General features: G+C 41.9%; 1 protein-coding gene across 2 annotated transcripts in view; it reads left to right on the forward strand.

Moving 5' to 3' along the window:
* Positions 1 to 27,681, forward strand: part of GRHL2 (grainyhead like transcription factor 2) — a 64,469-nt gene that overhangs the window by 20,471 nt on the left and 16,317 nt on the right. For both annotated transcript variants that reach the window (XM_040548650.1, XM_040548651.1), the window contains exons 5-11: positions 460 to 512; positions 3,372 to 3,525; positions 6,096 to 6,207; positions 11,584 to 11,678; positions 20,190 to 20,348; positions 25,941 to 26,028; positions 26,115 to 26,254. In XM_040548650.1, the coding sequence (XP_040404584.1) occupies positions 460 to 512; positions 3,372 to 3,525; positions 6,096 to 6,207; positions 11,584 to 11,678; positions 20,190 to 20,348; positions 25,941 to 26,028; positions 26,115 to 26,254 (801 nt within the window). The remainder of the gene's footprint in view (positions 1 to 459; positions 513 to 3,371; positions 3,526 to 6,095; positions 6,208 to 11,583; positions 11,679 to 20,189; positions 20,349 to 25,940; positions 26,029 to 26,114; positions 26,255 to 27,681) is intronic.

A 27,681-nucleotide genomic window follows, 5' to 3' on the forward strand; every position in this document is an offset into this window, starting at 1 on the left:
AGTTTTATCAACATTTCACTGTAGGCTGTAAGGACCTCCGTCCACGCACATAATTTTAAATAAAAAAAAGCAAAACAAAACCAAACCACTGTGAAGTCTGTAGGAAAACTGGGATTTCTTTTAAAAGTCTGCTTGTCTTTGAGATGGGGTGTGCATTCACAGGCTTGCTTTAGAATAGGTTAATGTGCAGGCAGGGAGAACAATAAGGCATGAGGTGTTTTTCAGCTACGTTTCTGTAGCACTTAGGTTATGAAAAGCTAAAAGCTTGGTATAAATGAACTATCTCTATCAATTCCAGTGTAAAGACCATAGACATTCCACCTCGGTTTTTAGGGATTTCAGTTTTAAATGGCTGATGGTTTCTTCTGAAGCGTCCTTAACTAAACACAATTTTGCTGTTATTGGTATTTTAATTTTGTTTGTATCAAACTATACATAATTATTGTTTTTATTTTTCAGAAGTATCGCAGTGTGTCAGTGGGGGCTGAGGAATATATTTACGAACAAACAAGGTATGGCATAAACTTTGAAATGTTTTGGCTGGCATCACATAAGAATGGATCTAGGAGAGGCTCCTGTGCCCGCTTCCCACCCTCCCTCTTGTCACCCCAGGGCACCTGCAGGCCTCACTTGACACTGACCAGCATCGCTCTCCCCTTATCCTCCTCTGTGTGTTAGCTTTCAAATCTGATCGGTTTGTATCTTCATCTGTTGCGTTTCCTCAGCACTGCTTTGGGTTGTAACTCCTCTTGACCCCCTGGAGTTATGTGAGATTAAAGCTGTTAAGAGAAGCCCCCCCAGGTAACAGGGCAGAGCTTTGACAGCTGAGTCATGGAAGATCTTTCCCATCTCTCAGGACAGCAGGATGCACAGCCCAGATGTTCAGGATGGCTGAACTGACTCACCTTATGAAATTTCTGTCTTTATTTTTTTCCTTCTGTTTTTCCTAGATACTCCTTGTAGGCTTTCTGGGAAACCCTCTGTCTTTTTATACTGCTTTTCGTCATACTTCATGTTTACCTACAAAACAATATAAGTAAAACATTCATTACAAATCATGCAAAAAAAATAGGATTTTGAGGATTTTTGAAAATAATTTAAAAACTGAAATTTGAAAGAAATACTATCCTCTCTGCTAAGCACGGAAAAATGCATGCACAGAATGGGCAAACAAAGCATAGTCATTTAACTACCGACGATTGCTATCAGTAAAATTTATAAGCTGATGCTTAGTTTTAATCTTGTGAATAGTTGTTTATATCCAAGAGATGACTCTCATTTTAGAAACAGGAACATGCCTGCATTTTTTTTTCCTGGAGTAGGCATATGACTGCTTCTGTAGTGGAGGTTTCTTACAGCCTGGTCTTTTTTTTCTGAGCAATATTAAAACAATCATTAACTTCATTGAGTTCACAACTGAGTTGTTATACAGGCAGTACATATCAAGCGGGTCTTTAACAAAGAGCGCTCACTTACACTGGATATTTAAAAAATTGGATTTTGAAGCACTGGCCTTATTAAACAGTTCTCAGACATTAAGTCTTTTGTGCTGTGACCCAGGTCCACTTTAGAAGGTAACCTCCAAATCTACACTAAGGAAAGCAAAATATGTCTTTCCTGGGAGTAGTGTGGAAGTGGTAAGTGCTCAGAAATGAAAGGTTTGGATTGAAAAAGAACAAGTGGTGAATGTGAAAGTAATTGGAGAGCTGATATAAGATCCCTTAACTACACGGGGCTTTAGTATCCACGGTGAGATTCAGAATAGCATTATAATCTGAGTGACTGAACTAAGTTTTAAGGGTAATAGCAGTCCTCCTGCTACAGTGTGTACTCCAATTGCCAGCTGGGAACAAGAAGAAACTTCCCAAGTGGTACCGCACAGAGACAGCAAAACTGGCCAGGTGCAGCATGTCTGGGCTTTACGTTCTGTGAAGTCTTTCTGAAAAGCACACAACATTTCCATTTATAAACTAGGTTAAGCTTTTAGAAGCTCTTAGAAATTGCCTTCATTTTAAGTTAATGATAAACTGTCTGAAACTTCTTCCTTTGGAAAGAAAGAGTGGACCAGGGCATTTTTAGTTCCACCCTCTCTTCTAGTGGATATTTAAAAAATATTATTCATGCATTTTAGTGCTTTCCCCCCCCCATTGGACAGTTAAAAATGTTTTCTCTTTCCCTTTTTTCCATATTGCTATGGCAGTGTTATGATGATCCAAAGTATTTGTTTGAACTGGAAAGTTAAGGTTGCACTTATTTTAGACCAACATATTCATCTTTTTGGTTCAACTCCAGCACCATTTATATACGGTGCTGAATTAGGACCTGTATGAAAATGCTTCTCCCATGTCCTCAGTTTGTGGGGACATCCTGCAAGTGCCTTGTTGCATTAAAAAAGAATTGGCCACGTTCCTGATGTGGCCAAATGCAGTTTGAAGACAAGATTTATTCTGCAAGGTTAACATTATGTTCCATTTAAGAGAATGTGAGGAGCTGCAGGCATGGTTTTTATTGGATTATCATTCAAGCTCATCATTGGAGGAGGCGGCTGGAAGAGGCTCTGTGGGAATTGTGTTCAGCTAACAGTTCACTTGCTAATCGGGTTTTAAACTTTTCATAGCTTGCGACCAGCTCCTAAAAGCAAAAAGATCTCCTGTGAAGGAGGGTCTTTTCTAAAACCTCACTTCCAGCACAAGGGCAAGCCCTCCCTTTTTCTCGAATTCTTATCTTTTTCCAAGGGAGGTTGCTTAATTGCAGAACCCAACTAAATCTAATTGTTTTCTTCCAAATAATTTTGAGAAGACTTGTAAAAACCCTTGATTGCATGTTGTCTGCAAGGAAATGAACTTCCCGTCCCTCCTGTTTGTGTTGCTTCTCTGCCCTGTGCTGAGAGTAGCAGCTGGACTTTCTGTGCTCCGTGTGCATCTTTTGCAGCAAGTTTTGTTCTGTTCTTCCTGAGTTCTTTTTTCTGTGGCACTACTAAGTTTAAATGTCTGTGGAGGTAGATGATTTCCTTGTAATACTGTAAATTATGCTGTGTTCCTTCCTAGCACTTGACGCTCACTGTGGGGTATGTAGCCTTGTTCTTTTGATGGTTCTTTTCAGAGAAAGTAAAGCTGTGGCCTTTGATCCAAGAGACTCACAGGACAGATAGTTTTATGCTCAATCGCCAGATCTGCTGAACTTGAAAAAAGAAAATTGCATTTTCAGTACCTGTGTGTCCTTTTCCTGGAATTTTATTTATTTTATTATTTGCTTCCTATGCCTGATGTCATGTGTATGTACCGTATGAAACATGCAATGCATGGAAACAAAGAGAAAAGGAGGAAGTGATATGGATTTTCTTGGTGTTTCTTTCCCTGTCTTTTCAACAGCACTTTTCAGTATACGCTAGAAGCTACCAAATCCCTGCGTCAAAAGCAAGGGGAGGGGCCCATGACCTATTTAAACAAAGGACAGTTCTACGCCATTACCCTGAGCGAGACGGGTGACAACAAATGTTTCCGGCATCCGATCAGCAAAGTCAGGGTATAGTCCAACTTCTTTCCTAGATGGGAATGGAGCGCTTCAGATAAATGTAGTTGTGGTTGGTTGGTTTTTTATATTTATTTTTTTTCTTGTGGGAGAGGACAGAAAAAGCTTACTCTTATGCCTAGTATAGAGGTGGGAGAGTGATATTGCTGGTGGTTTCAAGTATGTTGGGGTTAATCAATGAGTTATAAGTTAATTACATATGTATCTGCCTTAGTTTATGATTTGACAGAATAATAATTGCACAGATACTGCTCTCGATATTGGTGAACTTATCATTGCCCTGATTAAAAAAAAATAAAATAGGAAAACTGCTACGTCTATGTAAGTCCATCTTGTGCACTTCAGCAGGTGCTCTCCAGAGCATTTCAGATAAAATGTGAAGAACTGAACGCCATCCTGACATCAATTTTAAAACAGTTACACTGTGTAAATGTGAGATTTCACTCGATATTCATCTAGTATACCAAAATGGATGGTTTGCATCTTAGATTCTGAAAGTAGAACTGGAGCTGGGTGCTCAGCAACATCTGCCTGGCGAGCAGGCCTCCTGATTTCCCTGGTAGTGTTTTGGAGTAAGCGAATCCTAATCCCGTAACCTTGGAATGGACAGTGAGCCTCAGAGTCGCTGCCCTGCCAAGTTCACCCTGAAGCTGAAAGGGCTGCAAAAGTGTTTCCATCCGAATAAATGAAGTACCTTCAAAATGTGAATCTAGTCGCACAAACCAATGAAAATCAATGTCAGCAGTGAAGCAGACGACAACCTATATGCTTCTGTCATAGGTGAACTTTAGAGATGCTCTTCCTAAAGAGAAGCAATGATTTGTAAACCTGAACAGGGGTTAATTTATGCCGTGGTTTCCGAAGAACATGAGGTTGATGAGGGAGTTTCATTGTTGGCTGAAGCTGATGTAATGAAGCTTTTCCCTGCTGGTGAAAAGTCTCTGCACCTGACAACCACCCTTTGTAGTGCCAGCTCTAGTACTTGTACAGCTGAAAAGGAATCGGGAACTCACAGATCTGGCTGAAAACCAGTCCTCATAAGTCTGATTCACTGCATAGCCACATGAGTTTTGAAGCCGTGGCAGCTGAAGAGATGGAAATTTTAAAGCAGAGATGAGACCATTTCTTCTAGTGGATGTATGGTTTAAAGAAAATCATGAAATCCCACATGACTTTTCACAATTGCGTTGTGTTTGCCAGGCGCTCACCCAAGCAAGTGATGAATTTACTGCCAATTCCATTCAGACCTGACAGAGGGGCAAGAGGTTTTGAAGGTATTACACCTCTACAAGTTCCATGTAAACACTTCCTGGAGGAAAAAGTCCCAAATGAATGCTGCCCTTGATGGAAAAGCTACAATAATCTGAGCTGCCAGTCCTGCTGAGTGTATGAGCTGAGCAGCTAGCACACACCTGCTGGCCAGCCAGTGTGCACGTGCGTAGCTCACAGCTCCCCCATGACATGTACTGCCTTTTGCCCAACACAGTAGTTAGACATAGAAGATGCAATGATGACATTTGGTAGGCAAAAGAGAAGGTCACAGAGCACGTGAAGGCTTACAGTGGTGATTATGCTTAGGGACATAGGTCTTGAATCAGTTGTGATCTAGTTCCTTGCTTATGAAAGAGATTGTTAGTATTTTTTATGAGCTTGGTGACTCAGGGCTAAAGGAAGAATGGAAACAAAAGAGGATGTTCAAAAGTGAATTTTTTAATTCTCCATGATTTCTTTTCTTTGCAGGTTACCTAGCATGAGCATTCTTTCATTGTTTTGTATTTTTTTTTATTCTGCTTGACTACAGCAGGGGGCTTCTGTGAAAAAGCCTCCATTACTCATGTGAAGTTTTGCATGAAATTTCAATCTGTTTCCTTTGAAACACACAGTTTAAATGAGGGGAATCCAGAACTTGAACTGAAAAACTCAGTGAAACTCAGTAAATATTCATACTGAATTTATCATTGAATGCATGCATGCAAGAGCCCCGTTCCTAAGAAGGGTATTTGGACTACATGCTAAAGCTATATATTCATGGAAGAAGATAAAGAAAAGCAGGAACTTTGCCACCACTCATTAATTGTGCTCAAAGACTTATATTTTATGGAATAAAAATGTGTGAGTTTTTGGTAGTTGCAGCAACTTACCTACTACATTTTTTGTCAGGACACATTTTTATTTATGTTATCCACACAAATTGGCTTCTCCTCTTAACTCCCTAAAGCACGAAGCTACCCAGTGAGACTTCCCTCTGAAGTTCTTGTTCCTCCACAGCATTGTCACCAGTAACCCATGCACGACTGAACTGCGCTTTGAAAATGTCCTACCTTTACCTAGGAAGCCTGAGCTTCGTAACAACATGACCATTATTTTAAAACTGCATTTCTTCTGTGAAATTTCCAGTGCATTGCAGTATTGGGTTGGAATAAAAAACAACCTTTTACAATCCAAGTGCTGTGGGAGGGCAGTGATTGGATCAGCATTAGAGGCATATGGGAGAGTTTAACTTTTGTGTTTTTGCCTATTAATTACCTACTAACTAATGCACCTTCTGCTGTTGATTTTCTTAGAGCGTGGTCATGGTTGTTTTTAGTGAGGATAAAAACAGAGATGAGCAGCTGAAATATTGGAAATACTGGCACTCTCGGCAACACACAGCAAAGCAGAGAGTCCTTGACATTGGTAAGTATGAGAAGATGTTTTGGAGAAGATGGCAGAGTGTGTGGAAAGTTCTGGTACCTTGCACAAGGATGCAGTGGGATGTATTGGCAATGTGTGCATGGCTTCCATGTATGTGTTGCATATACGGTCTATGAAGCAGGAAGGAAGCCATGCAGAAGGAATGGTCCTCAGTAGTCACAGAGAAAATCTTCCACTTGCACATGTATTTGTTAGCGTTCCCTCTTCTGCTGCTGGGAAATCTATGTCTGTGCCTCCTCGGGACTGTCTGTTTCCTTTTGCTTCTCAAAGGTGGATCTGTTCTTTGACCCAGTCAGAGCCCACGTAACAGTTACGTTAGCTAGTCAGAGAGGCCTTTCAGACCAGGAAGATGTGAGTGTTTTGGGGCTGTGGTGCTGCAAGAGCCCCAGTATTGTGTAAGCTCAGCCTGAGAGTTGAGGTGCCATCATGATGGTGACAGCAAATGAGCTCCCAGGACTCCTTCACCTCTCATTTTTTGAGTCTTGTAGGTTTCAGGGAGAAGCAAGGGAGAAACCCTGAGCTCTGGTGTGCTATCCTGAGAGACCTGTTTACTGTCATCCCACCTAAGGTATTTACAAGCCCATTTCAGTCACAACTGCCCTATCCACATGCTTGGGAGATTTGAGCAGACGGAGAGAACACGTACCTGCTGCCAAGGAGCCTGCAGTTGAAATCTGTGGGAGTGTCTAGACATCAAGCACTTCTCCCCTCCCACGTGCAGTTTACACAGCAGCCATCTGCAGCCGATCCCAGTCAAAGGAGACGGCTAGACCAAAGCAGACAAAGTCTATCTTGTTCTCACCGCCTGAGGGAACCAAACCATTGAATGGTAGGAATGAGAGGGGGCGGGGGTGGTGGTGGTGGGATCAGGGTGACTCGGAGATAGCACCAAGGAGAGCACTGCAAGAATTCAGGGGTGACTGAACGATAGCACTGGGAAGCAATCCCAAAGTGGCCCTACTCATACTGTGCCTTTTGGCTTTTGAATGCTGTAGTCTGCACTGAAGTTGGCATAAATCCAGTGTGTTAGGTCAAAGTCATGGGTCAGCTCTTCCTGCATCTCCTCACTACCTCTTGTTTTACCATCATGGTTCTGTCTGTTCCCCAACTTCTGTTTATTTATTTATTTATTTATTTATGTTTGTTCTACGGGGTAGTTAAGGCAGTAAAACCCAGGCCAGATGACTCCTATCATGACACATTAAAAGAGCAAGTATGTCGTGTCACAGCTGTTTTTGAAGGCTGCCTGTTTTTGTTCTAGTCCCTGCAAGCTTGCAGTACTCATGCCTCCGAAGGTATGTGCTGTGGAGCTCCTTCTATTGCTGTGCCAACACCCTCCGACTCTCCTTGCACCAGAGTCTCACCCATGGTGTACAGCACACGTCAGTCCCTTACCCAACAACTCAGCTTAAAACGTGTGCTGTAAAGCAGTGCTCTGCAAACCAAATGCTGTGCATTCACCTTTGTGAACACCTTTGTGCTGCGCGTATTCACCTTTGTTAACATGATTGTCTTTTTTGTTTCCATTAATTTGAGATGGAGCAAGTCTGTGCTCACTTTTGAGGCACTGTGGCTTGTATTCTTTATTTGGACTGCACACGTGAACACAGTGTAGAGTAGTAAGAGTTACTGATAGAGCACTCCCAGTCAGACTTAAGAGTTGTAAGAGGACTGAATTTTTAGATGAAAGGCCTGGATGTTGCTCAATGGTAGTGTTTTGAGAACAGCTGAAATATGGCCTTAGCTCTTACCAAGTACATTTTTTTTTTTGAAGCACATTGCCTTTCATTTGGATTGTGGGTATTGGGTTTATTGGGACAGAATGGCTCCAACTGCATTTCCCATGTAAGCATCAAGCTGCGTTTAGCAAAATCTTCCGGTTTTCTCATAGGATGATCTAACTGAGCAACTTCATCCACATTGGAATTTGGCTCTGCTCTGAGCAGGGACCCTCCCAACCTAAATCACTGTGTGATTCTATGAACGTTATTTCCCTTTAGGTAAAGAATTCAGCCCAAGATGCTTGAAGAGCTCCTGTGAAGGACTGAATGTCCACACCCCCTGTAGTTAGCAGGGAGAATTGGGTGTCCGTGGGTGAGATAGCAAATGCCAGGATGCTCCCAGGGGAACCATTTAAGCAGGCAGTGGGAGAGGCTTGCTAAGTGCGGGGGTGCGTATCAGACCTGTCCCATCTTCAGGGGGTGGTCTGGCAATATCTTCTGGTAGTTCTTTGGGATCTCACCCCCACTAGGAAGAGTATATAGAAGGTTAAGTACGTGTTAGGCTCCCTTAAAACTATTTGTGAATAGCCATAAGCATGTACAGCCTGTTCCACAAACTTTACAATATTAGTATTATTTTAAGTTAATGTTTGTAGCACATGTTTAACATCTGTGGATCCTTTTTAATTGTTTATGGATACGCTTTTATTCTAGGACATGACTTGGTCCTTAGCAGACAAAGGATCAAATGAATTTGAGGTATGGTAGTTCTGGAGTCCTAGCTATTCAGTCCTCAGATAGGAATAACCCCACTGCTTGTGTTGCTTCCTCGGTCGCACAGGTCTGTCTGTCTGCCTTCTGCAGCTATATTCTGGAGATCAGAGGAAACAGAGTGCCATAATCCCTCACTCTGAACGTGCAGGGGTCACTGCTGTAATTTGTTTTGCGTACCGGCTGATGCACTTTCTGGTTGGAATGGTGGTTGAATGGGTTAGATTTGGTACTGGATCTGAAGATGCACTGATGTCAATAAGGTAAACATATACTTAAATGTACGTAAGTCCTTTGTGCATGGACACTTGATGCTTATTAAGCAAGAAGGAAAGATGTTCTATTGAATTTTGGCTTTTTGCAGCTATAGATTTTTGTGGAGGAGGCACTTTGATACCAGCAGAAATGAGAAATATTGCTGACTTCTCCACACTGTTGTGCTGTGATACTGGGTCACTAGTTTTTTATTTTTAAATAAAATCGAATTAAGAATACAATATTGGATTACATCAAATATTGATTTTTCAGAATCAGTACCATAAATTGACAGATACTGGAGCAGCTTCAAACATGAACATAAAGAGTGTGTATGGAAGCTTTAGATTGGAGTTATCTGTGCTCCAAAGTTTTACTCATGTATTTTCTAGGAAAGTTTGTATTATTTTCTGCTCAATAAAAAACCTACTACAATGGTACGTAATGCAAGAAAATGATTAGCACCTAATGTTCAAATTTGCCATTATTTAATATGGAGCTTACCCAACAAACTAGGAAATACTTCCTGTAGAGCTGTTTTTCTTGCATACCAAAGAACCCCACTTTTCTATTTCTGGTAACTCACAGCAGCAGAAGAGGAAAAATAATAGTCCCACTAACAACTTTCAAATATCCTTGGATGTAAATGCTTGTTTAATCTACAAAGGATCTCTCTTTAATAATGTGTAAATCGAAGGGAATGGAATGGAATTCTGCTTTCCAGCAGCACGTCACATACACAATCCAGGAGATTTGTGTACGGCAATTAAGGAAGCGGGGGCATGTCTTGGGGGAAGGGAATGGAAGGGTTGGTGGGATGCTGGGTTCTGACAGCCTTTTATGAGAAGAAAACACGTGTCTTTACAAGACATCTTGTTCATGTCTTTCCAAAGTGCACCTACACAGCACGCCCATATGCAGCAGTCAGTTACAGGAGGCACTTTCTGGTGAATCATAAATTTAAGGGGTGGGTGGATGTGTGCACATGCATATTAAACTACTTATGTGTCTTCTAATTCCTCTCATTTGCATTCCCACACTGAATTTAGATAGTGAAGCCAATGACTTCAGTTAGAGAGGGGATCTGAGTTCATGGTGGGAATGAAAAGCCCGCCAGCCCTCCCAAGCACCGTGTTCAGCTGCTGCATCACCAAATGTCTTGTACCGTGCCTGCGGTCAGAACGGTGGATTCCTAACGTAGCCCAAGTCACTCAGATATCCCAGGAACACGGCTTCACTTGCTCGGTGAAATGCCACCATCCCTGCACTTCAGATGAGAGAAAGTGTACTAGCTTTACATCTCTCATGCTAAATCATTCTTGCAAGAGTGTTTTTGTTATAAGTGCTTTTAAAGCAGTTATTGCCTATAAATTATTTTTAGAGACCAATAGTTTATTTTTAGAAGGGCAAAGGAAGTGCATATCGAAACCATTTGATTCTCTCATTTTTAGAATACAAAAACATACTCTTTCTATAACTGAATACAAAGCTAAGAATCACAGTGTTTCTGAAGCACAGATTAGGACAAAAGTTGAAATGACAGAGATTGCAGCATTATGTATCTTCAGTCCTTTGGCACCGAGTCCAACTGCAGTCCTCAATGGATGCTAAGGAAATGTGTAGGGCCCAGAGAAAGCTGATGCGTTTTCTTGAAGAATATGGAAGTTCCTTTAATCAAGCAGATATTACCTCCTTATAAACAGGGTCTTTCTCTTAATCTGTCATCAAAGAGAACAAAGAGTGTTAATCTGGCTGGCAGAGGCAGTGCAAAAGTGGGCCTGCCTTGCTTTTCGATTATAAAGAGCCGCAAATTGTCTTCCTTACGTGGTTTTCTCCTCTTAATGTTTTTGTTGCTGTTGTTGTTTTAATGCTTTCATCATCTTTGAAATTCAGACTTCCTCCCTCTTGCTTTTGATTCCTTCTGTATTTTTAATTATTTGGTAATACCACATCAACTGTACGTGAGAAGTATGTGAGAAGAGGGTGCTGATTTTGTATTCAGACAATTTAAAAATTGTTTACATTTTTTGTTTTCTATTTTAGTATCGTATACACTTTGGAGAAAGGATCTCTGTGTTTTAATTATTTTTATTTTTTAAAATAGAGGTCCAACCCCAGTGCAGTAGTTCTTGGGAAAGTTGAAACCATTGGGCGAGAAATGTACCCTGCTGATTATTTCCTCCAATGATAACTGCTAGCCTGTTAGAGAGCTTCTTTAACTTTACCGTAATGTCATTTATTTATGTCAAGCTTTAAACATTCTTTTTAAATGTTTAAATGGCTTTTAGTTAATTTTCCAATTTTGGCCATTCCTTGGCCAAGCTAATGAGCTCTTTTCCAGTACAGTCACAGTGATTCCTTTTTTGAAAGCAAGCAGTATTTTGCAAGAACATTAGGTAGGAATGTACTAGACATGAACTCAAGTTGCAGTATATTACCTCTTTGCAATTAAGCTTACTAAAAACTTGGCATCTACAATACAATAGGTAGTTCTGATGCATTAGAAAGCCCAACTGAAAAAGCAACGGGCAATTCCGCAGTTGTACTACAAAATGTAAAAGAGAAAGTTCAAAACTTTTTCATGAGATTCTTTGTTTGTTGTTTCTTACAGCTGATTACAAGGAGAGTTTTAACACCATTGGGAATATCGAAGAAATCGCGTTCAATGCTGTGTCCTTTACTTGGGATGTCAATGAGGAGGCAAAGGTGAGGAAAAGCCATGCAGATGGTGTCACTTTATAAGTACCATCCATCCTCAGTCACTGTTCCACTTCTCTCCTATTAACCAAATAATAAGAAGGGTAGGTAGAGGTGAGAGAGCTCTGTCTCCTCAAATCTGTGGTCCTTCTCTGGCACCAGGGATTCTGGCCATCCAGAAAAGCCAAGATGGTATGTTAGAGGTGTCAGGATGATGTTGCGGTCACATCTGTGTCACTGTCAAATAAACGTAGATCTAGTTCTGAGGAAAACCTGTGGGGGTCTCAGAGCATAGTTTCTTACTAGTGGCTTCTCAGTGATTGCCCATTTAAAATGTTCCCAGCCTGAGAAAAATTAAAAGTTATTTTTCCTACTTGCTAAGTCAGTGTCAAACACAAGGTACATTTTCCCATTCTCTAAATTAGCATCTTCCTTTCTACACTTTTAACATCTCCAGTAATCAATATTCTGTAAGGCAGACTGTCTTTCCTTGTGTTCGTGCCATTTTTTTATAGTGTTACACAGACTGTCCTTGCAAGGGGAAATAAGCTTATTTTTGAGGACTGATGTGTGTGGTTTTTTGTTTGTTTGTTTTGTTTTGTTTAAATTTTACTTTTAAATGGTCAAATACCCTCAGACATGAGGTTTTACATTCAGGGCTGTGACTGCTGTAGTGAACCTATAAATCAGGACATCAGAGCACCTTAAGAAGTGCCTTATAGATAAAGGCATCAAAAGAGTAGCAGAGTGTTTTAGCTGCATGGACCTCGTGCAGGAGAAATGAAAAGCTGCAGGTAACTGTAAGAACAAGTTTGCCACCAGAAAGCAAACAGCAAGGGAAATTAGTCGGTGTAAAATGAGTGGGGGTAATACGGGACTTTCAGGGACTTGGAAGTAACAAACAGCCAACACTGTCCAGCAGAACAAACTCCTGATACTGTTGTCATGTTGAATACAAAATGCCCAACATTCAAGGAAGGCTAAGGATATCTCAAATAGGATATCCCCTACTATGTGATTCCATTTCAAAATACAGCAGTATGTTGTCCCCTGCAGTCACAACAGATGACCGTTGTGTGCACGTGGCCATTATGCACATTAACCATATGTGGCAATTCATTTGGGATCTCCAACATGATGGACTTTCACAAGGGCCTTCACAGAAGCACTAAGATGGCCAGGGCATGCATGGTAGTGCCATCTCTTCCTCCCATTGGTGATCTTCCTCCCACTATCCATCCCATTGCCAGGCTGGCAGTGGGATGCCACTTGCATTTCCAGCCACCAGATCTAACAACAGAGCATGTTGATCTAGGAGCAAGAAAGTCATATCCAGGTGGACAGTGTCAGCCATTTTATTCTAATCTTGCACCATTCACATTGCTCCCTCCTTGGTTGCCGAAACCCTAAGGAAATAGCTTTCACTATGACCACCAGAAATATAGCACAGGAAGATTTTTAAACAATGACTTATTGTTGCTGGAGTAAAAAAAAATTGTCAGGAGTGAAATTTAAGACAGTCACTTGTATTTCTGCAGGAAGCAGTGATTAAAATGTGTATTGGCTTATCTTTATTTATTTTGGGGGGTTGTTATCAGATATCTGATCTTTTAGGACCGTGGACTGCAAATGTATTGATAAAAGTAAGAGGATTCATAACGTTATTTGGTATTGGGCTATCAAGCATAAATCAGGTTGTACTGGTAAGCTTGTCACCCTGTGCTGAAGACTCCCCCCCCCCCGACGTGTACACGTACACACATGCTTGATCTTGTTGGAGGCTTTAATAAAATAACCAGTTGCACGCGGTGTGGGGATTCCCATAGGATCCCCCTGCGGTGTTTGAAAGCTGTGGACTCAGAGTCACGTCACTGAAGGCAGTTTTTTCTCCAGCAATTACCTCATCCGAGAGAGATGAAGATTTTCAAGCCCTAATTACAGACTCTCCTTTCTTAAGCATTTTGAGCGACGATCTTTAAACTGGCTCCATTGTTTCTGCTCAGTGTTGTTTTCCCCTTTCACCACAATTTCAAGATTAAAACTAACCTCACAGGCACAAAGACCTTTCTCTTCTGAGTCAGACAAAAGCGGCACAGAGCAGTTCTTGCCAGGGCCTCTGAGACGTTATGTGATGAAGCGCTCTACTGGCCTGGGAAGAAATTAAAAAAAAAACAAACCAACAGACCAGGCCTTGGAACTGCACAGGGGAGCGATCTTTAAAAATCAAACAGGAGAAACAGACCTCACCTAACCAAATATCCCCGTCTCCCTCGGGAGACTAAATCCTGCATCCAGGAAGACTTATCTCCAGCATCGGATTTCTCACTTGCATACTCCACCTGGAGGGCACTTGGTTCAAATCCAGATTTTTTCTCCTCCCACACTCGAGCTGAGCCGTACCTTCCTCCTGGGAGCCCTGCAGGATTGGGTATGACAGCCCGAGTGCGACACCCAGAAGCCGCCCGTTAGCAGTCATTCTGCTGAAGTTTTGTAAGGCAGCATCCCAGCTGGATCTTGTGTGAAAGAAATGAGTGTTCAAAGTATACAGACAGAGGTGTCTCTGTCGCCTCAGGACCACAGAGGGAGCTAGGGTGTTGCCTCCAGCTCCTTGTGCCCTTGTCTTCTGAAAGGAGCTGGAAGGAAAGAGGAGATCTTTTATGGCACTTGTTGAATTGTGAAATAATACCTCCATTGCTGTTTGGGGACTGGGGGAAACAGCACACAAGTCACTCCATTAATGTTTAATAAGTGTACCAGAAGTCAGTGACAACAGTTCCCTTTGTCTTCCAGGAGAGCAGATTTGGGCCCTTTTGGGGGAGCAGAGACCTTTTTCTAGGATGACATGGTTGTCTGCTGGGGCCGTGGCCTAGAGGTTACCCTGGGGCTTGTGGTTCAGATCTGGGGTACTGGGAAGGGAAGGGAAGGGTGTACAGCCACGTCAAACTCTTCCTTGAGACAAAAATACTGAGCAATAAGGAAGCAGTGGTAGGAAGTGCAGAACACTTTTTGTATGGTCCATCTTCATTTCACTCCCGTATTTACTTCTATATATAAATACGCAGCATTTATGGGCACGGTGATTTGTTGGTTCCCTTTGGTTGAACCTGAATACCACGTTTGGTATTTTTAAAAGAATGCTTTAAAGGAAGGTGAGGAAACAAATAACGATTAACAAGAACTGGCTGACTTTTTAACCATCTTTTTAAAGTCTTTTTATGATATGCTAAATGGAAGTTGGTTGCCTTGCTGCTGCCCTACTGAAGATTTTGCTGCAGTATCTGGCTGCCTGACAAAGTTTTAGTGGAGGCTTTTGAACAGAGAGATCAGCTTCTTTTTTTTTTTGATAGACATACCTCTGCCTGCTTGCAGTCTTATTGCTGGCAGAATTTAGTTTGCAAGGAAGATAATTAAGAAGCAGAATAACTCCTGGTGAAATGAGGATATTTTTGTAATAAATCATACCACCTCTTTGAGATATGCCTTCTCTATGATTAATACTTTGCTAATTTAAAATGGCTAGGATGATGTAACCTTTGAAACAAGGTTACAAGCAAACAAGGCTTATTTGTATATTTTTATGGGCAGCACTTTTCAACCTTAATTCTAAGTTGTGACTTCAGTGAACCATTCAGTGAAGAAAACTGTCACCTTGAAGTGGGCAGACATACATTTCAGTGATGGCAAGAAATTACTGATTTCTGCAAAGCCATGCAACTTGGACACGCAGCAAAGAGGCATGTTGGCAGATATGCTATTCATGTGGGTGCTGGCACATGCTTTTTGGTGTGTACAGTAGTTGTGTGCTGTGCAGTTGTTGTGTATACTTGCGTGCAATCATTGTCCTACTATATTTAACTGAAATGTAGATCTTTAATCCAAAGCATGCTGAAGCCCCTGGGAACCTTTCCAGTTATTTAATGAGTTTTGGCATAGAGCATACAGTAATAAGCTGTGTTTTCAATGAGTGAGTGATTTGCAGGATTAGGTTCTTAGACATCGTGGGCCAAAGTGAGCTGTGATTCCAGTGGGCACAGTTGTAAAATGAAGCTGATTAAACAGCACGGTCTCTAGCAGTGATTTTAATTGTGATAATCCGTATTTCTTTAACATTGATAGGGATATGTAGGATGAGTTTTGAATAGTATAAGCTTTATTTTGTTCTTAATTATTCATTTCCTTCTTTAGTTACATCAAATTTCATCTCATTAGGGAGGAAATTAATATTTTCTCTACTCTCAAAATTTAAAGGTTGGAGGAAAAGTACTTTATTTTGGGGAATTAGTGCCAGCAATTATGTAGTATTATACTTGGCAGCTGCTTTAATAAGCCATATCTGTGTGTATACGTGCATATGTATCTTTTATATATATATGTATGCACACATGCAAACATCTCTATATATTAAAGAAGAGTTAAGCTGTGATAGCAAATAATGTTGAAATTTCAGTGTATACAAATGGTTCAGTAAGTATGCATCTGGGATTCAAGGCAAATGGCATTTTTATGTAGTTGCCGGGGTGTGGTGTGGGTTGAGGAAGCTTCAAAAGAGTAGTGTAAACATTTGCTAGAGACATTTGTATTGAAATAAAACAAAGGTCTTACCTTTGTATGGAATTTATAAGGTAACGGCTGGCAGGAGAAACTATAAAACCACACTTTTTGTGTATGGGAGGAATGATGGGATTGATGTGAGTTATTAAAGAGACGAGTCATTTAACTCCTTGTTGTTACAGTCTGGAGGGATGAACCCTTTTAAAACAGGGCTATTAGGATTTTGGAAAGACCAGTCACCCAGGCACAGTTTCTGTGTATTGCCAGCATTGAGTAGAAAAATTGCCTTAAGTTTCTGATTCTGTGTTATAACACACTCTTCCCTCCTTTCTGCCCATGGCTCTTTCTGAGTCGATGGGAGCCAGAAATGTAAATAGTAATAAAAGGCTTACATTAGAGGTTTCATAACTGTAGACCTTTAAAGTGCATAAGCTGGGAGACCACAGCAGGAGTCGTGTTGGCTGGATTAAATGATAAAAGGGGAAATGCATTTTGGAGCCTTGCTCTCTCTTTAGGCAGGTTACTGTGCTTGTGTCGCTAATTATGCTGCAGTGTTTAACAAACAGCCAGCAATTCACATAATAACAGCTACACCATAGAGGAGTGCCTTCCCCGAAAGAGAGGGTGCTTCTTCTAGACATGCTCTGTAACAACCAGAGACGTTGTCGTTATCTTAGGCCACCGCTGAAACTTTCTCAGGCACCAAATGTTTCTCCAAATGAGTTTTTCATTGCCAATGGCATGCCCGAGCTAGAGACTAGATGGGTGGAGCTCTATCATTAATTGCTCTAATCTGAGATATGCTGACATTGTAAAAAAAGGCATCACTATAATGACAACCCAAACTTGTTCCTGATAGCAAAACATTGCTAAAATCCAGTTTGTGCAGGAAAAAAAAAAAGTGTGTAAATGAATTCAGGTACAGCCGTAGTCACATCCATTAAAATAGTTCTAAGTCAAGTGTAGATGGGGCCCTGGGGAAAAAAAAATGGTGATATCTACTTCTGCTGCTGTCAGTTTTACTTAACTCTATGTTTACTAGCCACGTAGCCCTGCTGTACAAGAGGCCAGAGGAAGAAGGCTCTTAAACCCGTGTGTCTTCCCAGTGAGGCTGTGTGGGATTTATGTTTCCCCAGGTGCCTGTGAGGCTGCTTTGCTGCCTGTGGCACCGAGGGCCTGCGCTGCAGGCAGGGGCTGCAGGGGACGGGGAGGGGAGGGCAGCGTAGGCCACGCTGGGCGGGCAGCTGGCATGGTGGCTGCTTCTGGGCAGGGCAGGGGCAGAGACAATGGTCCCCCCGGGTCCCCGGTGCAAATCTTCAGTAAAAAACCTGAAAGTCAACTCAAGTAACACAACTTAAGCCCTCCTCCCCTTCCCTCTGCACCCTGCCCCCCCTCCCCCCACCTTCTCCAAATCCGGTCAGTGCTGTGCTTCGAAGGAGAGCTAGTAGAAGACAGCGGAGGGAGAAAATTCTTCCCAAAAAGATGATGTGTGTTAATTTGAATCGATCTGTCTCTCTGTGAGGCACAAATGATATGACAGAAAGGATCGTACACTTCATACGCATGAACGTACAGTCATTGCTCCTCAGAGGGATCCTGATGTATTACGGTGTCAGGACTAGGATATTGAATCTCACAGCATCAATCTATTATTCATGCTGAGTAATCTGTTATTACTGTATGGGGACTCTTGAAACCATAAAGTCTGTCTTCCCCAGTCGCTCCTACTGTGCTCCGTGTGTCTGGAGGCAGTGGAAGAGATGATAGAGAGAGGATGTGGTCGATGAAGGTGGGACAGTCTTTTTTTTAACTTTTTGTCCAAGTGTGCAGCAGGGGTGGTGGGTGCACAGACCACTGGGGCGATGCAGAGCCTAGACATCCCCTCTCACATTTTAACATACAGCTGGAAAATCCCTATGCAGAAGGATGAGCTAAAGCACAGCGAGACCGGGTTGTTTTGTGCCAGACTTCATTCCACTGCTCTGTGTTCACACATACTTTAAAGCACTGCCACACATACTTTAAAGCACTGCGCTGACACCGTAAAGGAGTCTTAAGGCAAACGAAAATTCAGGCCATCATATTTCAAAGGCATGTGCACCCATATCCACAGTTACCTTTGGATCTGGAGGAGACCAAGTTGTAATTTGAAACAGAAATAACACTATCAGTTTCAAAATCAGAGTTTCACCTAGGGCCCTTCCCCGCCTTCCTCCTCTGCCCGCAGTTAAAGTTCAACCATTTCATTTGTAAATGCAGCTCTGCGATACAATCAGGAGCAGAAATGCGGAGGTGCCATTAGCTCGGTCAGGCAAATAAGCTGCTCTGGCTCCATCGTAAAAAAAACTGACTGCAATGTAACTTCTGCCATTAGGGTAAAGTATCCCCCTACTAGCTGCACCAGAGACCTTTATTCTGAGCTCGCCTTTCTCTTAGGGGTGTTTGCGCTCTATTCATTTGTATTGGGTTTTAGCCCTGTTTGTGGATTGCGGGGGAGGGCTTTCTTCATTCCTGAATCTTCCCAGATCCCAGGGGCCTGATGGCCTCAGATCTGCCCTGTGAGATGTGCATCAGTGAGGTGTGCATCAGTGGTATTTGGGAGTCCCTGCAGAGCTCAGCCTTACAGTGCTCATCCTGCTGGAGCAGGCTGCAGGTCGGCAGGGCTCAGACAGTACTCACTGGTAGTTTTTTCTGACCTTTTTCTTAGTTCACAGTGCTTGTTTTATTTTTGTGTGCATTTTTTTTAAATCAAGAAAAAGTGAAAAGTAGAACCAGGTTAATACACAACCGGCAAAAATTCCTATGTGAAGCACGAATCCTCGCTGCAAAAAAACAATTGCATTTTTAATACAGCATCATCTCATGTTCCATGCACACTGTCCTGACTGAAAAGATCCTAGTGATAATTCAGATCATGGTAACAGCTTTCTTTGCACCGAAATAGACTTGGTGGTGGGAGACCCTTCTGCCAGGTGCTGTATGAACAAGTCCTTGTCCCATAGTACGGATGGTGGGTAGAAAACAGGAGGTGACTGCTGGTTTTCTGCAGGCATTCGTGTGTGTAGAAGGAAAGCATGAGACAGGTTTCTGAAGAAAAGATGAGCAAGGGTTGCCAGGAACCGAGGGCATGGCAAAGGTGGGCAGAAGCTTCAGAAATATTTGAGAAATTTCTTCCCTGTTTGACAGACAGGGTGAGATGCAAGTTGGAAAATGAAGAGAGACTGGGAAGGACCCTTAGAGTGAGGTCAGGGATATCTGTTGATAGGTTGGGGGATGGAGTGCTGCTGATGACAGTGCAGAGAGAATATGTGAAAAAAGGGGAAGGACTTTGGCTTGGCCACACTGAATTTGAGTAATGAGATGTCAGAAGAACAAGCCAGACCAAAAGATGGCTGGAAAGGACAGCGCAAGGTTATCTGGCTATGTCTGTATTAACAAATAGTACAAACATACGGAGCAGGTTTGTAGGGTGGAACAAGTCAGGGCTAAAGACCTTACTTCCACGTGAGACACGTTTTGGAGGTTTTATCTGAGATTATCTTTAGTCAGTTCCCACGGACTGAGCAACTGTTAGCAGCTGGAGCATGTGAGGTGTGCTCCTGGGACACATCTGCTCTGACTCTTCCAGAAAGAATCCAGTTTATGCATTCTGGCTCTCTGGTGTGAACCAAAGCATGGTAAGTTGGGATAATCAGGTGATTCACATCAAATGCGATCTCCTGATTCAAGGTAATGCATTGATACACATCTTAAAAGTCTGTCCTCCTTCCCAACATGGAAGCATCTTTGCTGGACTTAGGAGAGAAGTGGAGTGTGTGGAATGTGTGAAATGTCAGAATGGAGATAACTAACTGAGTTAAAATATTTTGGGGAGATCTCTGCTTTTATTTCCCCATTTGTTGTCATGAGTTTCCAGAAGTTTAATAGTTGTTTGCACCACATTTTTAAAGTAATCTCTCTGTCACATAGATTTTCATCACCGTGAATTGCTTGAGCACAGACTTCTCCTCGCAAAAAGGAGTAAAGGGGCTTCCTTTGATGATTCAGATAGATACGTACAGCTACAACAACCGCAGCAATAAACCCATCCACCGAGCCTACTGCCAGATCAAGGTTTTTTGTGATAAGGTAAGTGGAAAGCACAATTATCCTGGGTAGAGGAGACACCTTGGTTGACAGTTTATTATTATTGCTGTATTTAGACCTACTTACTTTTTTTTCCCAAACAATTTATATGTTTCATGGTAGAATCTGATCCAGCTCTGTTGTGAATCTGGCAGGTTATCACCCAATTATTTTACTGCTTTGCAGCCTCTTTGGCCCTTATTCCTTGGCTTGTGAGCAATATAGATGGACTGTGTAAAGACAGCATGTTGTAGGTCACGGCACAGGAACATCAAAATAGCCGCAGAATGCACGAAGGTAAAGATCTCTGCTTGGAAAGTACTGACATAGGTTCCTGCAAGTGCCAGTCTGATGGTTTTATCCCTTCTGTCTCTAACAGCCAGGATAGGTAACACACAAACTTTGTGGAGAGGTCTCTGATGGCAAAAGGCACCTTTCCTTAAAAGTCTGCTAATCTGTCTTTTACTATACACTAGAAAAAAAAATGAGTCCCAATGATACAGCTAACGGTTTCTTTTCTGTTTGATTACGGTTATTTGGGGAGCTTCAGTGAAACTTAACCTGCTGCTGGGGCTTTCTTATTAAAAGGCAACTGCAAAAATATGTTAACCAGTCCCATTTTGTTATTCAGTAACTTTTGATTTTTGCTCACTTCTTCTGCATAATTTTATTCTTTGCAATGGTTTTCCTCACTCCTTTGTGGAAATCAATGAGATTGGGCTGTAATTTTCATCATCAAAGCGTAGATCCTGCTTTAATGAGTCCGACAATGTCATGGTCAGCTGTATGGATCACCAGGTAGAAACAGTTGCTCAGAAATGTTATCTCTGTGATGATTCTTAGATGTGTAGCATGACCATGATTCATTTGTGTTTAACACCTGGCAGCCAATGGACTTTATCCCTGCTGGGAAAGATCTTCCAGGGAGGGTTGGTGCCTGGATTCTAGTCAAGGTTCAGGGATTCAGGAGCCTGCATCTATTTAAGTGACTTGGAAATTTATCTAAATTAGTCTTCCCATCTTACAGATGGGAACAGAAAGGCAAAAGGCCATGCCCCAGGCAAGACGTAGCATTAACTTTTTAATGGAAAGGGCAAGAGTTCAGCTGTTCCTGGTCTCTGTGCCGTTGTTCCTTCCCCTTTTTCAGTTAGTTCCCTTGTTGCTGTCTTGACAACAAGATCTTGAGGGCTAATCAGTCAGTTGTATTGCTGGAGCAAAAACTTTGAAAGTAATGGATGTAAATGTATGCACCAAGGTCTTCTTGCAGTCAAAGTGTTATGCTTCAAATTGTAACTTTGAATGTCAAATATTTAGAGATTTGAGGCTACAGGTGGATGTTAAAAGCTCCATAAATATCAAAGTAACAAGTCATTTTCATCTACCTGTTTTTGAAAAGCAATTAGAAAAATTTGAATTATTAAAAGAAAAAAAAAGGAAGGAAACTCAGAACACAAACTCATCAAGGGTGACCTGTAGCCACAACTGGTGGAGATTTTGAATAATACATGTTCATTGCATCTGTTGGCTTAATTGGTACTTCAAACATCCAGATGAGGAAGCAGGAAATGAATGCTAAGACTTTTAATCAAAACTGTCTCAAAGTAGAAGAAGAGATCACAGGGGTAGTTAAAGCGTTATGCATATCAAAACTATATTGAAAGCGGGAACTGGAGGGCTCCAGGGTATTGATAATGGGATATATATCTGTATAATATAAATGTATACATGCATACACACACACAGCTTTTTAACTTAATGCAGGGCTGAAGATGAATTAAACGAATGAAAATGAATGAAAAGTATCTAGGTCAATTCACTGACAATTTGTGCTCATTGGCACTCGGAGAGAGTCTGAGGCCTGATCCAGCCCTCACTTGGTGCTGGTGTACCTGTACGGACATCAGTTAGTCACTGTGCTTTTATAAGTAAATAAACGATTGGAGAATCAAAGCTTGACTGCCAGCACAGCATGGCAGTTGTGTTTCTTTCTGCACAGGAACCGTGCAGAAATCATCCCCACATTGCACTCGGCAGGAGGTAGGTGGTGGGGCTGGACATGGTCATCTTTTCCAAGACACCAAAATAAGTCCTGGCACTGGTTGATGCGGTGCTGGTAATGGTGGGTCCCTGGCTCTGTTTCTCCTCCAAGACTGTTCCTCGCCCTCTAGTGACAATGGCAGGATTTACTGCCTGTTTGCTAAAGGCAACGAAGCCAAGACAATTTTTACCCAACTCTTTGTCACGATTAATTAAAAAAAAAAAAAAGTATTATGGGGCCATTTTAAAAAGCAGCAAACATATAATCATTTTATACATTTTAGAAGGATGAATTGCATCGTTATGCCCCCATCTGACAACCATAAAGAGAAGCTGATGAGAAAACTGCCTAATTTATTACAATTATCTGGATTAGGGGAGCTGCACAGTAAATTCCTCCCACCTAAGTGCTGAAATGTATCTTAGTTTGAAACGTGGAAGAGAAAATGTTTCTGTTCCTGATAGTGTCCTTATAAATGGTCTGTCTGCAGCCATGGTGCCTCTTTAGGACCAGTAGATGTGTTTATACATTAACCTAGTTAATTCACAGGTAAACGTGTCTAGTTTTTAAGAAAAACATTTGCTAATAAATTATGTCCTTCAGCTGAAACACAGCATACACATTGTGGAAAGAGTATCTCTGAAGAAATAAAGCTGCATTTAGCTAAGTGGCACATATTATGTATAACTTAGTATTTACTTGAGCACTTACTGAATTTTAGTATTCTGTTACATATAAACTAGGGAGTAACACAGACTCGGATCCAATGTGTGCTTTATGTAACATAGATGTATGGAGATAAGGGCTGCGAAGGTTGTAATCATTTGTTTGCTCCCCATTCATTCTCCAATCTTTTGCCCATGTTTATTTTCCAGTAGACAGTCTTCAAAGCAGCTGTTAGAGTGCACATCTTGTTTTCTCAGTGCCAATTCTCTCTGCTCTTGCTATCTTTTTGTCATGTGCAGATCTCTTATGCTACATTATGATAAGGGAATATAATTTTTATTCTTTAAGTAGGTTGTCAGGGAAACTTGCCAGCAGGCCTATTTATATTTATATATTGCAAGATGCTTTAGCCACCGTGTATGAAGGAACTAGGAATTCAGAGACATTCTGATTTTCTCTATGTGATTAGCCTTGCTAAAAAGAAGCAGAAGCATTTGTCTGGCCAAATACCGTAATATTGTTCCAAAATAAAATAAATCAATCCTGTTTTCCTTACTCCGAAGTACATGTTGTTCTGAGTACATGCAGTGCCTGCCATCTTGTCTCCAGTTTGGATAGCGGTAGAGTAAATGGATTGTTAAAGGGCACAGTGCAATTCTAATTACCTGTAGGTCTTCAGCTAGAGAGAGAAGACAGCTGAAGTCTGTGGGCCTGTCCTACCCGACGGGGAACACTTTGGCCTTAATCTAGAAGGAGGTGCACACATGAGCTTCATAGTGGTGATGGGAGTGGTTCTTGTGATGGTAAGGACTTCACTGGGCTGGAGCCAGAGCGCGTAACATCTTGCAAGACATAGTCTTAAATGAGTTGAAGACTAGGAAAAAAATGTCTTTTGAATCAGATGAAATTCGTAAGAGGGGTTTTGCTATTGGTTGGCAGCGGAGGTACTGTCTGAATTCATACAGAGTCCAGATATCGGTGAAAAATGAAAAACTCATTTTGTTATTTGACTGGTCACAGCCTAATTTATAGTCCCCTAAGAGAGGATTATTTCTTCTGTCCTGATATGCAAGCTCTGGTTTATTAGATATGACTCAGCTGTGAAAATGGTCCAGCAGAAATGCTGGTATGCAAAAATCCTGGTGTGGTCCCTTGTCTCTGCACCTATAGCAATGAGATACGTCACGCAGGCTTGGGTGGCCCCTGTACTGTGTCATTTTTTAATGAGAACCTTTCCGTTTGTGTTAATGGGCTTCATCTACAACCTGCTTCAAATTATTGGCCTTTCTGAAGTGGCTGTGGCACAGCTGAGTGCTGGCAGGTGGGAACAGCTGCCCCGCTCACACTGCCCATGTCCCAGGGGACTAGTGACAAAGCTGTCAAGCTTTCTTGGGGTCGTAGTTACAGAGACAATCAAAGAAAATCTACAAAGCATATATTCCTTATTGTGTGTTAAAAGCTAAAGCCTCCTCAGCTTCTGCTCTTCTGAGAGGAAACTCCCACTTGCTACCATGTGCACAACTGCTTTCAAACCTATCCTAGCCCCTGTGAGCAGTCAGAGCTGCAAAACCGAAAGGTAGGCCTGTGGTCAGCCTTCCTCAGGACACGGGCAGTAGGGCATGGTTTTCCCTTTGTTAAAGAACAGAAACCCTTAAAAACAATATTGTTAAGGGCACAGCTCTGAATCTCTTGGAGTTGATGAAACACTTGTGGCTGAGGTCCGTGAGCACTGGCTGGAGCCTGGATCTGAAGGCAATGTTTCTGGTAGATATCCTCATATTTTTTTAAAAGATGTTTCTTACTCCACCTCCTCCAGCCTCTGGAAAGCCATTGATAGATCACAGCCATGAGCAAATCTTTTCTTGCCTTCTTTTCAAGCTTTCTTCATTGGCTCTTGTGTGAATTTTTCCTTCCTGAGTGAATATTTTTGGCTCCCCCCTTTCCCCTCCTTCCACTTTCTTTTACAGAAACTTCTAATTTTAATTTGCAAAAGATCTCTAATTTTGCATGCTGACTGTCTGGGAGCATATGGATCTTTAATACACTTCACAAGATGACTGTATTCATATTTATAAAGTAAATTAGGAGTACTTCAAAGGAGGTGTTGCTGCTTTTTATGTCAATAACAACTTTTATTTTCTAAACTTATTGAGAGTGTATTTACATAACAGAAGCCTGCAACTTCCCAGGAGTTCCTAGGGCCTAGTAGGGTAGTGCTGCACTGCCTTCCAGTTTCTCCAGGGCTTTTTTCCCTGTTTGAAATGCCTGCATGTTTCTGTATGAGCCTTTGCACTGCAAACAAGCTGTTGGAGTAGAGTTCTTCCACTGGCACACCTCAAAGGCCTTTACAAAGCTATCCGGAGTGGAGCTATCCTGCCCCTAAACAAGGTGGGTGGTTGGGAGTTTAGGGAAGAGCTTAACATAGATGTGATCTAAGATGACAGCAATCCTGCAGGTGCTTTACGTCAGTACACACACAAAGTATTTGGACTGAGCCCTCCGTCGTGCACTGAGGTGCTGTGTTCAGGATGCCCTTCGTGCTGGCTGTGACAGCGACAGGCCAGCTCTAGACCCACACGGTGCCGAAGCCATCAGTCCCATCTCCAAGCCAGCTGCAGTGACGCACACGGGTTTATTCCTCTTACTGGCACAAGCCCTGGGGGCTGCTGGGTGTGCCAGCACAAGTTTGGGAGACAGATGCTTGATACGGAGCTGGCTGGCCTTCCACATTCCCCAACAACCTGGTGGAATTCAGCTGTGATGGGATAACCGGTCTCTGTTTTGGCATTTCTGATGTGCCTGTAGCTGTAGTTTCAGCTACATTGCAGGGGATGATGCTTGCAGTGATTCCTCTTAGGCTAATATCTGTGGTTGTCTTTTTTTTGCATCAGGGAGCAGAAAGAAAAATCCGAGATGAAGAGAGGAAGCAGAACAGGAAGAAAGGCAAAGGCCAGGCATCCCAAACCTCGTGTAATAACTGTGAGTAAGACGGGCCTCCCTGGTTTGGACTAAGTCACCCTTAACGTGTCCCCTCTCATAACCACGTTGCTTTGTGATCCTCCTAGCAGCTGAAGGGAAGCTGAGTGCACTCCCTCTGCAAAAGAAGAGTGATATCACCTTCTTCAAAACAATGACTGACCTGGATTCCCAGCCAGTTCTCTTCATACCAGATGTTCATTTTGGAAACCTACAAAGAACTGGACAGGTAGGAAATGATAATGAGACGAGCAGGTGCCCACCTGCTGTCCAGCTGCATGTGCTCTGAGGCAGGTTTTACAAAAACAAAGCACTGTTACTGGTGGCTGCTTGTTTCAGCTCTCAGTTTTGGTAAATGCAGTTCTTGGTGAGTCACTTAGGAAAGAGCTTGCAAGAGACAAAAGCCTTTCTGATTTCTGGGTGCAAAAAGGGGGAGTTTATACTTCATTAGTAACAGACTATTTTGTGTTTGTTGTGGTTTTGTCATTCTTTAGCTAGTAAGAAAGAGTGGAACAAGCAGTCAGGAATTTTGAAATAGGTTGTTTTGTGACTTGAGTCTTTGGTTGTTGATTTTTTTTTTGAATGTGCTATATGGCTTGATGAGGTGAAGTGCCACCTTGTGGTAAAAGAGATCTCCCTCACTGTGATGGCTGAAAACAAAGACCAAGCTCCTCATATAAAGAAGTCAAGAGTAGGCTCACCAAATACCATTGCCCGTTTTCTGTAGGCACTACCTAGAGACCTGGTAATTCTTTAGAAGAAAATATTTGCACTCTACAGGGTAGTATAGGAAGTAAAAATCTATCATACTAATGCTAATGTTCAGTATTGGCTTAGTGTTGAAGTCATGGACTCATTATCACCGTAAGTATGAGGAAGTCTCTGCTGAGCTGACTTTTTAAAGACCTACTTATTGCATGGTGGTAAATTGCAAACCTGAACTATAGGGTCAGCTCTGACAATTTTTTGAATACGAGCCTGTTATTTATTAGGCTCTCAGGGACTGGAATGAGACCTTTCTGCGTGTGTTTATAAAGACGAATTGTAGACGATGAAATTTTACATGCATCTTGCTGCAAAATATTAAAGTAATGAAGATGAAATTACACTGAGTTGGAATCGTCATTTATTTTAAAGCCGTAAGGACTGTGGTAGAGCAAAGCACAAAGAGTGCAGACATTGCAATCACAGCTGTCACTGACTTACTCTCCAAAATTGGAAAGACGCCCACTCACATATCAGTGCTGGGTACCTTCTGTCCTCATGGCTTTCAAATCAGAATGAGGATTTGTCTCAAAACAGGAGAAGGTGGAAGCATTCCTCAGTACATGTAACCCTGTAAGTAATTTTCTAAACTAACTGAAGATACCCCAGTTTTTCTAGCTCTTAGGCAATGTTCAGCCCTCTCTTTTACTGCTGCCCAGGTTGCAGTATCAGCATTTTTGCTATATGGAACTTTTTAAATTGTGGTGTGTATCAATTGATGTAAGAATGGTTTATTATGATGGTGTTTTGTAGCCACTTTCAGCTCCTGGACTAAAAATCAATTTCAGATACTGTAGAATTCAACTTTACACACACCTCTGAGCTATATTAGTTGTAACGCTCAGAAGTCAAAGCTCCCAGTGCCAGCCAGATGTGTGCTGCATCTTGCCA

Source organism: Cygnus olor, chromosome 2 (assembly GCF_009769625.2).
Source record: "Cygnus olor isolate bCygOlo1 chromosome 2, bCygOlo1.pri.v2, whole genome shotgun sequence".
Lineage (NCBI taxonomy): Eukaryota > Metazoa > Chordata > Aves > Anseriformes > Anatidae > Cygnus > Cygnus olor.